The sequence below is a fragment of the Rana temporaria genome, chromosome 5 (genome assembly GCF_905171775.1).
Source record: "Rana temporaria chromosome 5, aRanTem1.1, whole genome shotgun sequence".
In the NCBI taxonomy this organism is placed as follows: domain Eukaryota; kingdom Metazoa; phylum Chordata; class Amphibia; order Anura; family Ranidae; genus Rana; species Rana temporaria.
The window spans coordinates 41807883-41820056 of NC_053493.1; the positions used below are offsets into that span (position 1 = coordinate 41807883).

At 44.0% G+C, this 12174-nt stretch overlaps 1 protein-coding gene across 1 annotated transcript in view; it reads left to right on the forward strand.

Moving 5' to 3' along the window:
• PTER (phosphotriesterase related) overlaps positions 1 to 12174 on the forward strand; it is a 40176-nt gene that overhangs the window by 12898 nt on the left and 15104 nt on the right. The window contains exon 3 of the mRNA XM_040352453.1: positions 5821 to 6086. Within this exon, the coding sequence (XP_040208387.1) occupies positions 5821 to 6086 (266 nt within the window). The remainder of the gene's footprint in view (positions 1 to 5820; positions 6087 to 12174) is intronic.

Genomic DNA, 12174 nt, shown 5'->3' on the forward strand with positions numbered 1-12174 from the left:
GTCAGCTCTACACGGCTCCTAGTCGGTGCGCAGGCGCTGTATAGCGCCGACTTGCAGTTCGGCTAGTTTCGGAAACTCGTGACGCCCCTTATCCGCCGGGGGGAAGTTTTTGTCAGGCACATCAATCATCTGGGCGAAGTACCAGATGACATTGCGCCACTGCATAGGAACGCCTACTCCCGCGGGAGCGAGTACCCGGAAGCCAGGTGAAAAATAGCGATAATACCGTATGTACACCACCAAAAAACAAAAAACAAACAGCATACTGTACATGTTTGAGGTATACAGAATGTAATGTTATATACTTGTTTTTTGGGTGAACCTCCGCTTTAAATCCAATCCACCGTGTCCCTGTGTAAATTATATTTTGCATCTGTCATGCTTTGATTACCCTGCAGAGGGACGGTTTATTTCCTGTTTCCTCACGATCTCTGCGGGCCCATAGGACTTCACAAAAATGTGTTTTCATAACTGAAGGGGATGGAAAGTGCGGAGCAGATTAAAGCATTGTGCTGCCCCCCGACAACATATGTCTTTACCGTCTTTTCGAAATCTTTAGTGGTGATGTAGATTGTACAGATAGTGTTGTGTGCATTTTTTTATTTTTTTTTCATGCAGGGTTTGCTTAAATCCCAGGATTCTGATGCTTGGCTACATTCATTAAAACTATTTTTGGTTTCTTTTAATTCCGTCAGATTTATGTATTCTGTGTTTTTCAGCACTTATCACTCTGTCTTCAGACATTTATTCAGAGTGTCAGGCTGCACTTTCTTCTGCAGTTCATTCAAATATACAATGCATGCCTTATTAGTGGGAATACAATGGTATACTGAAAGGAAGCGCGCACGTCTCATGTTAAAGATATTAAGCAATCATCTTTTCTAGCCTATGTGCGGGCCGTTACACACAACTCAAGCTCTGTATTTTGATGACGGATCCTATTCGCTATAACGATATGTGAACCTATTAGTATTCACATTAATATAAAAATAGATGTGCAGCTCTCATAGGAAAGCCATGATTAAACCGGTTTTCAGTGATTTTGTAAAATATTACCTATCCTGACCCATTCTGGGTTGTATATTGGCGTGATTTCATATAATATTGTGGAGCATTGGCGAACACTAAAGCCTCGTGCACCCGATCGGATTTTCCGACAACAAATGCGTGATGGAAGGGTTTTGTTGGATAATCTGAACGTTTGCACCCTCCATCGGACAATTGTCGGAATTTCCAACAACAAATTCTGGATAGTCATGGTTTAACCACTTAAGGACCGGACCAATATGCTGCTAAATGACCCAAGGGGTTTTTACAATTGGGCACTGCGTCGCTTTAACAGACAATTGCGCGGTCGTGCGACGTGGCTCCCAAACAAAATTGGCGTCCTTTTTTTCCCCACAAATAGAGCTTTCTTTTGGTGGTATTTGATCACCTCTGCGGTTTTTATTTTTTGCGCTATAAACAAAAATAGAGCGACAATTTTGAAAAAAATTCAATATTTTTTACTTTTTGCTATAATAAATATCCCCCAAAAACATATATAACATTTTTTTTCCCTCAGTTTAGGCCGATACGTATTATTCTACCTATTTTTGGTAAAAAAAATCGCAATAATCGTTTATCGGTTGGTTTGCGCAAAATTTATAGCGTTTACAAAATAGGGGATAGTTTTATTGCATTTTTATTATTTTTTTTTTTTTTACTACTAATGGCGGCGATTAGCGTTTTTTTCCGTGACTGCGACATTATGGCGGACACTTCGGACAATTTTGACACATTTTTGGGACAATTGTCATTTTCACAGCAAAAAATGCATTTAAATTGCATTGTTTATTGTGAAAATGACAGTTGCCGTTTGGGAGTTAACCACAGGGGGCGCTGTAGGATTTAGTGTTCACCTAGTGTGTGTTTACAACTGTAGGGGGGTGTGGCTGTAGGACTGATGTCATCGATCGAGTCTCCCTATAAAAGGGATGACTCGATCGATACGCCGCCACAGTGAAGCAAGGGGAAGCCGTGTTTACATACGGCTCTCCCAGTTCTTCAGCTCCGGGGAGCGATCGCGACGGAGCGGCTATAAACGAATAGCCGCGCCGTCGTCCCGGATCGCTCCCCGAGGGAATCCGACCCTAGCATGTACCGGGGGGGGTCCCGATCGGACCCCTGACCCGCGGAAAGGCAGGGACGTACAGGTACGCCAATGTGCCTGTACGTGCCATTCTGCCGACGTAAATGTACATGCGGCGGTCGGGAAGCGGTTACAATTTTCAGACCACAAATGCCTTGTCGGATTATTCGATCGTGTGTACACAAGTCTGAAAAAAATCCAAAGTACAAACACGCATGCACCGAACCAATGCTAACAATAAGACTGTAGAATAAGATGCCCAAAGGGTGGCGCTAAAGAACTAAAAAAAACACGTAGTTTGGTGTATGTTGGCTGAAAAAGTTCTGCCGTCTGTATGCATACCAAGTTCACGGCCAACGCCCTTTTCCGAAAATTCCACGGATTTGTCCAATGGAAATCCAATCGTGTATACAAGGCTTTAGGTTGCATTCACACCTGAGCGTATTGTTTTCGGGCGGTTTGTCAAACGTTTTTGTACAGGTCTAAAGGTCACAAATGTAAAAAGCAGAAAACGCCTATAATTTACCTAAAAAAAATAAGCTCCCGAACTTTTTTGAGCTTCAGGCTTTTGCTTCAGGGGTCAGAACACCCAGATGTGAACAGGGGCCATTTAAATGAATAGGATTTTGCTTGTTGGGCGTTTTTGAACTTTTGAGATGAGCGTTTTACAAGCTAAAAATGGTCAGAACCACTAAGGAATCAGAATTTGAAGGCATCTGTATCTCCACTCTTAAGCCTCGTACACGCGGTACGATTGTTAGACAACCGAGCGTCTGATTTTTGTCAAAAAGGCGTGTACCAGGATCTTGTCTTGCATACTAACGTTGCACAAATTGTTGCGCCACAAATGCGAATGTAGTGGAGTACTTCGAGGAATTTCAGCTTTTGAGTGCTACCCTTTAGGCATCTTCTGCTAATCTCGTGTTTGGCGAGCATTGATTCCGAGCATGCATGTTTACTTTTGTGTGACGGGTTTGTGTACTGACCATACAAAAAACAGACGTGGAGCCGTCGTTTGCCAAAAATTTACTAGCCTGTCATCCAACCATTTGTTGGCCGAAAATTGGAAAACCGTTGTTGAAAGGAGCATACTAATGGTAAGAACAGCCTGTCAAACGACAATCCCCTTCTGATTTTCGTACCGTGTGTACGAGGTTTTAGGCAGGCCATACTTGGTCGAATTTCAAAGGAATGTTCTTTTGAAAATCTAATTTTGTGATCCGATGGCGCCCCCATTGATTTCAAAATCGACCAACCAAGCCTTCAATTTCACTTCCTGTTGCTAGAGAAAATTTTCGTGGATGGGAATCTTCGTCTTTTCTTTCCAGGAATTTTCTTTTCTTGCACATGTGCATTTTTTTTTTCGATTACATTTCTCGCACGATTCTCCCATCATCGATTAGAAAATTGTTTTCGTTTTCAAAAATTACTCAAATTCGATGGCTGCACAAAAATCGGCTGTTGTGCAAAATTCGTAAGGAAATTCTTGGGTAAGATTTTTTTGAAGGAATTTTTTTTTCGAAAATCGACCCATGTCTGGCCTGCCTTAATCAATAACTCAAATTTTGTGGAAAAAAAAAAATTACAAATAAAAAATAAATGGCGTACACAATTGCAATACAAGTCGTATTTTAATTGAACGTTATTTAAAATGACCTTTCCTTTTTAATCTGCAGCTCTGTAACTTTTTTGTAAAGTGCAATATGGCTCCCAGTTGTGTACACAGATGGTGAACAGAATGTCCCCCCAGAAATGTCCTTTCCTGCTTGTGTGATTGGCTTCCTGATTTTTCTAGACGTCTGCACTAAGATGCAAATCAGATTTTGAGCATCCCCTGCAACAAAAACATTTTTGATGAGATACTCCCAAAAGGGAAATTGCATCTAAAGGGATGCAGACCATAATGCCGCATACACACAATCATATTTTCCGTTGGGAAAAACTTTGGATGTTTTTTTTTTTTTTTAAACTGCCCGACATTCAGTATGTGTAAATGGCAGCCAGTCTGGCAGAAGCTGGCCAAGTATGCTGGAAAACCAGCAGCCGACCGGCTCCTGAGAGCGCTGACTGGAGTACACGGTCAGAATACAATAGCATAGCAGGGAAAATCGCTGTAATAACTTTGGATTGTTGAACAGCCTACTCTTGTTCCAAATGGCTCCAGCGCTCTTCTTCTCTGCCTCCAGAACACCATTCTATTGTCAGTCCCTCAGCATCATCTACAATGCAGGGCTATTAACCCTGCATTGTACTTTGAAAAGGCAGGAGTGTGAATGCAGGCAAAAGCTTCTTAGAGTAGGTTGACCAGACATCCCCTGTTTCCGGGGACAGTTAAAACAGGGGCTGGGGCAATTTCAAAGACAGTCAGTGCAGAAATTACACACCCCTGCTCCGCCACTCCTACTAGCTTAGAGGTTTTTTTTTCCATTATCTGTGGCCCTTTCTGATGACCATGTGCTGGTCGGAGTGGAGGGAATATTTCTTCAGTTTCGGGTGCATGCCCATTCTGCTCGATTTGCATGTCCATCTGCCTTGGCTCAAGTCCAGCCAGCTGCCTGCCTGCTTATCTCCTTGCCTTCCCTGGCAGAGTGATCTTCCTCTGCTCCCCACCCAGTAGTAGCCGGGGCCCCGAGAGTGAGACTTGACAGGCTGTAAGGCAGGCGGCGGTGGTGACGGGCATTGATTCACTAATTGCCGCCATTACTAGTGTAACAGGAGTCACTTTTGGGCACAGATTGAGCCAGGAGATAAGGGACATATGTTGGATTGTTTTAGCATGGACAGTAATCTACAATATATTCCTTAATGTCTGCAAAGAATATTCTGACCCTACTGGTCAATAATGACTCATTCAATGCTTAGCCCTGGCTAGTGAGTTGTTAAATGAGGTTGGCTCTTGAAAGGCCTTTCATTGTGTGATAACACTGTTTAAAGCCTATTGATGCTCAGGTGTGAATACCTTTCTGTCGGAGACAGACCGTCTGTCTACAGATGTGGATTGAGGGGAAATCATTGTGTGATCTTATGGTGTTTTGTTTGAATTCTGTTAATGAAGGAATGTGACTTCTCAGGTGCAGTGATTAGGTCATGTTAATTATAGACCGGCGCAGAAAAGTCTGGAATGTTTAGCAATCAGCCATCTGAAGGTGTATTGAAGCCCCCCCAGGGTGTGATGTGTGGGTGGAGAGTTTGATTGTTCCTGTGATCACTGAAACATGCCTTGGAAACTGTATATAAACTTGAGAGCTAACCACTAAAAGTGTTCATACATTTTGAAGCAGAGAATAGAGCGGTCAGTCTCATTTTCTGGGGAATTGATATGGATCGTGCCTGCTGGTTTGTCTGTCTGTCGGATAAGCTGTCGTGGGTTGATGGAAGGTCGTAAACTGTGGTGACAGTTAAAACTAGTAAAAAAAAATGTCCCCGGTTTTCATTTAAAAAATCTGGTCACCTTATCTTAGAGAGCGCTTCGCAGGACCTGATGCATCTCTGAAGGGACCCTGTTGAAGCATGGAATAAGGTAAACAAGATATAATTCTGAACCCCTAAGCTGAACAAGCAGTTAACCTTTGCAGTGCAGGGGGGGGGTGTGGAAGGGTGGCATTTGTAAAATTACCAAAATTGGGTTTTAACAATAGAGCATGCTCTTCATTAATACACACTTGTCTTTATCCTCCTCTCCTTTTTAGCTGACCCAGGTTCTGATGGATGAAGTTCTCAAAGGGGCAGATGGAACAGACATAAAATGTGGGATCATTGGAGAGATTGGATGCTCATGGCCATTGACTGATAGTGAAAAGAGGGTTCTTCAAGCAACAGCTGAGGCCCAGAAACAGCTTGGATGCCCAGTGAATATCCATCCTGGCAGAAATAGTGATGCTCCCTTCCAGATTGTGAAAATTTTGCAGGAGGCTGGAGCCGATGTGTCCAAAACTGTGATGTCTCATCTTGATAGGTACTGCTACCAGCTGCAGAGGTTTCCTATTGATGTGTTTATTGCGGTCTGTGCCTGCCAGTGTTGGGTGCAACAGTACCTCTAAAGCTGAACTAAACCCATTGATTTTAAGTTTCAAAAAACGGTTACAGTCCTGGCAACTGCTAGGAATGTAACTGTCACATTTGCTTGTGGTCTCAACCAAACTGTCAAACCATAATATGGCTGGTGTCATATCGGGGGGAGCTGATGGTTGCTACAGCACCCAGTATCCTAGAGCATTCCCCAGGAACGTGTGCAATGGAAATATGGAATATGTCACCATCAGTGTCCATTACATATGATCAGTTGTCCCGATCACTGTGCCCCCTTACATCAAATGTCTGCATAAGACTGGCTGAGGGATCAGTGGATACAGTGAGACCTGGGGCACATGGCTAAAATCTAGGGGAGCATAGCCCACAGCACCCCCCTGAATCTGACCCTTATAGCAACCCGATTAAGACCTAATACATTGTACTTGCATGCATAAAAATAAGCAAAAAACATTAAATACAATTTCAGATTTCAGTGAGGCCAGACTTTTCAGCAACACAAAACATCACTGTGACCCCAAACCCAAACCATTTACTCCCTAAGCAGCTGTCATATGTTATAATATGCGGGTTACTGTTATTAGAAGTGGCGCAGAATGAAGTGCTCACAATCTGACAGCTACCTTTGCTGAGTTAATCAGAAGGTTTCCTATCTTCTAAAAGTGCAGTGTGTGAGGGCATGGTAGTTGAAAAGCAGCAACTTTTACATTTCAGGTGACCCCCCCCCCCCCCCCCCCCCCCAGGGCTGGACTGGGACAGAAATTTGGCCCTGGACTTCATCCAGACTGGCCCATTTTGACAGGTCTGTCCCATGGCGGCCAGACAACTCCCGCACCCCCCCCCCTTCACTAGCCACTAGCTGTTCTACTTTATTAGAGTAGAACGGCTGGTACTAGTACTCTTTTAGGCAGTACCAGTGGGGAAGCTAGACATTATTTCACCCGGGGCAAAGAATCAGTTCGGTGCCCCCCCTCCCCCATGGGACAAGATTAGGCAGAAGTGAGAAACTCCCAGGCCATAGCTGTTGAGTCAGCTGTCTGTCCCCTCCCCCATGCTCCCCTGTCATCCCCCCTGCTCCTCTGGTCCTCCCCTGCCTCTTTGTTCCCCCCAGGTGAGCGCTGCGGGGAGGGAGAGACAGAGGAGCGGAGGGGGCGGCAGTCCGCTGTCACTGAAGCCGGCCCACTGAGCCATCGGCCCACCGGGAAACTCCCTGTAGTCCCAATGGCCAGTCCATCCCTGCCCCCCCCCCCCCCCCCAACAATACAACTAAAGTATCATGTACATTCAAATTAAGCAAAGTAAGTTGTTTTAAAAAAAAAAAAAAACATGTGGCTTTGTTTTCTAACAAAGCCACATGATAGCCATGGAGGCACTGAGAAGCAAAGGAGCACTGAGCCACTGAGAGCTCCCTCCAGGGGTGAGACTACAAATCTCTAGGTTCAATAAACAATTAAGAAAACACGAAAAATAATGTTAAGTCATATAATAAAAGAACACTGAATTGACCACTCATATGTACTGATGGAAAAAGCATTATGCTTTCCCTTTAACTCCAATTAAACCTCAAGATGTTATTCTAAGACCTGGAGCTGTTGAAATCACAGAATACAGCCAATTAACACTTTTACCGTACTTGTTTTACATTTTAATAAGCAAACTAGCGGATTTCCTATACTTCACAAGCCAATGTACACTTTGAAATCTACTCTTTGAAAAATACAAACAATTTTCCAAATGACTTGACACAGAAAAACTAACTCGGCATTATAAATAAACACTTTAGAAAAAAACAGACCTTTTTTATCTTGCTGTGACCCCATCGTCTCTTTCTAGTGTGTGTGTATAGATGGATATTAGGATGGGAGGGCAAACTTGAACTTGATTTTGAGTCAAATTAGCCTCAAATTTTGTCATACAGCACTGCTAGGCAAAATTGGATTTAAAAAAAATGCCTCCACTTGTTAGCATTATGGCTAGGGTTAAGCCCTGTACACATGATTGGTTTGTCCAATGAAAATAGACCGATGGACTGTTCATCGGACAAACCGATCGTGTTTGTTTTCCACGGGTGAAAAAATAGAACCTGTTTTAAATTTTTCAATCAAGTCGACGCATGCTCGGAAGCATTGAACTTCATTTTTCTCAGCACGTCGTAGTGATCTTTGACTGATGGTGTGTAGGCAAGACTGATGAAAGTCAGCTTCATCGGATATCCGACAAAAAAATCCATCAGATTAAATTTCATCAGATATCCGATCGTGTGTACAAGGCTTTACTGTTGGTTAAAAGGAGTAATCAAAGTTTAGCACCCTCCCAGATAGCTTGCTACGATGATAGGTGCATTTTCGTTCTTTTGCTCTTCTAGAATCATTGTAGCAGCTATTGATTTCTTTGGGCTGTTTTAAATTTAACAGGCTGCAGGTTTGATTGCTTCTCTCTGCATTCTGGAGGCTTTTAGAACGTAAAGGGCTGGGAGAGTCAAATGGGCACCTTGAATATTGTGCTGCAGCCAATCCTGTGGGTGTGGTTCTGATGGAATCTGCTGATGTTTAGCAAGGTCCCAACTATAGCAGAACTATAATCCCAATTACTTTTTGTAGCTAACTAAGCAGTTTCAAGTAAGAAACTTGTCTGGAGAACTCAGAGCAGGACCGGCGCTAGCGCAAGGCAACATGGGCACTTGCCTTACGGCACCAGGGCGGAAAATTGACCGGTCCGTGACAGCCGCCCAATCATTGAGATAGATTGTGTGTGGTGTGGGCTGTAGCGGCGCTGACCTGTGCAGTCACTCTGTCTCAGTGTGTGTGAGAGTCTCACTGTCTCGTCCTTGGCTACGCAGCCTATGTGGCGCCTACGTCCTATGTCAGTGAGTGACATAAGCGGCCCCGCCCCTGGTTCCCCTGGCCGCTCAGCCGCATGATGTGAAGGAGCGAGGGCTGCAGGAGGCGGAGCAACAGACGGACCGGACCCGCACCAGCAGGCAGTGCAGCCTGCAGCGTCATCCTGGAGGCGATTGCGACCTGTTGAGGGACTCGGGTAGGGAGCCGCCCGGTGCACAGATTGGTGTTCAGAAACAGGAAAGGGGGACCGACCTGTTTTAAAGTTTCCTGTTTTTAAAAAAAAATGCACTTTACAAAACCACAAATAGTTTGTTTGCTGTCTTTCTTTGTAAAATATAAATAAGTTAAATGATCACTTTAAGCATCATAACCATTAAAGCTTAATGGAGCACATATATAATGTATGGTGTGCGTGCGTGTGCGTGCGTGCCGGGGGGGGGGGGCAAAATGCACCTTCGCCTGAGTTAGCAAAAATCCTTGCACCGGCCCCTCCACTAGACGGCTCTTACAGGCCTCGGTTCTGGCCTTCCAGTTTGTTTCAGGCTTAAGGGCTGTTCAAAAACATTTAGCATTTTTGGACTATCTCATACGACCCCAAACCCTCTCCTGTTAAATGTTCTACCAACAATCCTAAAAAGACAACCCCTAGACTCCAGCTGTTGCAAAACCAGGGGGAAGAACCAGTTAAAATTGGTGGCTCCTATGAGGGTAGTGCTACACGAGGATGATGCTCAACAGATGTAGTGCCTGTTATTTTCCGTTATTTACCCTTCAGTGTAGGTACACATAAGTAACATGAGAATGGTAAATCGGAAACAAATGTTCCAGTCAATCCCTGTCCCTTCTAAAGTTTAAAGGTAACCAGACATATGGTCTGATCGCACTTCTACCCCCGGAGGAAACGCCAACATTAATACGAGAATGCAATACTAAACAATAAAATATACCAGGAGCACTGACTAGTACAGCTGCTGAGTTTAAATGGTACAGTTGCAGCGAGGAGTGCGCATGCGCACAGCAAAACAAGCACTAAAAGGCCAGCGTCTGCATCGTGAAGCTTCATCTGTCCTATGCGATATAACATAACCAGTGTAACGCAACCAATACAATCCATGTATCCATCCATTAAATGTAAAGTCCCAGTTTTTAGTACAATTTTAACCATGGCAAGATTCAAAGTGAATATTTGAAATCGTTAATCGTTCAATCCAGTGACTTCGATGACCACCACCTCTAGCTGAAATGTCTGCTCCCCTCCAAGCCATGACCCCATTATAGAGTCCCAATTGCCTGTAAGTATGTCTCCCAGGATGTCACGGGGGTACTCCAACAGACGTCCCTGGACAACACTGACCTCTTGGGATCTCAATCAGTTGTATATAACCAAAAAATAAGGGAAAACCATAGTGCTCTCTGTTATGAAAATGTATTATAAAACTATGTACAGGGATTAAAGATACTCACATAAATGTGTAAAACAAGCACATCAGCTCTCTACACTGACACATAAGGAAAAAAACATCCTGAAACACAGCTCCTCCCACTTGTTGCCTCCACAATTGGCCTTATATAAGGCTATTGATTTTCTATTTACACAGGATTTTTCTTTTTGCACCAAGTTTTATTTTGTTGCGCTGAATAATACACTGTTTTCTATAGTTATATCCAGTGCCGATCCTGACCTCCCTGGGGCCCTAAGCAAAATGACATGTCACATTAAAGTTGAGAAGTGTGTGTGGGGGGGGGCGCTGCCGACAGTGACATGTCACTTTAAAGATTAAAGTTGAGAAGCGGGGGGAGGGGGTGTTCTGCTGTCGGAAATGACATCTTACATTAAAGTGAGAAGCGGGGGGCTGACTTCTTACCTCTTCTCCCATGCAGCCAGCGAGTTGAGAAGCGGGGTGAGGGGCCAAAAATGACTTCTCACCAGGCGGGGCCTCTAGTAATTTGGGGGGCCCTCCACAGCTTTGCGGGGGCCCTAAGCGGCTTGCATAGTGAGCCTATAGGGTGGATCGGCCCTGGTTAGATCTGTACTATGGCCAGCACTTCCCTGAAAGATTGTAACCGTGATACTTGTTGATCTTAATATTCTAGGCGACCTGTTAGACCCCTTTCACACTGAGGCAGTTTTTCAGACGTTTTGGCGCTAGATATAGTGCCTGAAAACTGCCTCCCATTAAAGGGGAGTTCCACCCACAATTTCACTTTTTAAATATAAATACCCCTGTAATACACAAGCTTAATGTATTCTAGTAAAGTTAGTCTGTAAACTAAGGTCCGTTTTGTTAGGTTGTTACAGCATTTAGATTAGAGTTTATAATCTAGAAATTGACCGTGGCCATCTTAAGTGTGGGCATCATGAAGCCAGACTGTATGACTTCCTGGATTTCAGCTTTGCATATCTCGCACATGCTCAGTGCACAAGAAATGTAATAGGTTTCAGTGAGGTTTGCAAGGACTACTGGGAAACATGATGCCTATCCCAGAAACCCTTGCAAATAGCCTAGGCAAATAAGGAGGAGGAAGTAATGAAGGACTACAAAATAAAGGTATTTACAAGCAACAAATTAAATAAAAATTGTCCATTCTGAACACTATGAGATTAGAGCATGCAGCACAGACAAACATAAAAAAATGGGTGGAACTCCACTTTAATTTCAGTGTGACTTTTCATACTGGGGCGGTGCACTTGCGGGACATTAGGAAAAGTCCTGCAAGCAGCATCTTTTGGGTGGTTTTGGAGTGCTGTATTTTGTGCACTCAAAGCACCCTGCCCATTGAAATGAATGGGCAGCTCTTCCAAAGCGTCTGAAAAGCTCTTCGGAAGCACAGCAACATGGGTGCTTTTAACCCCTTGTTTGGGGTTAAAAGCGATCAACTAGAGGCCAAAACACAGCAAAAACTATGAGGTGCTTTAGCATTAGCGCGCCCGTGGCCCCAATGTGAAAGGGGTCTTGCACCAACTTGTTTTGGATCACACGGAGTGTCAAAATCACAAGAGATGGGCATCCTTTTTGTATCGCTGTTACAGTGATGTGAAGAATAGTAGGCAGTTATAAGTGTGGGTATGCTCTAGGGGAAAACCACGCAACCATAGGGCGAGCATACTAATTTCATACATGGAGTCCTGAGGGATTTTCAATCCAATATCTTACTACTTACTGTATGTGGTCA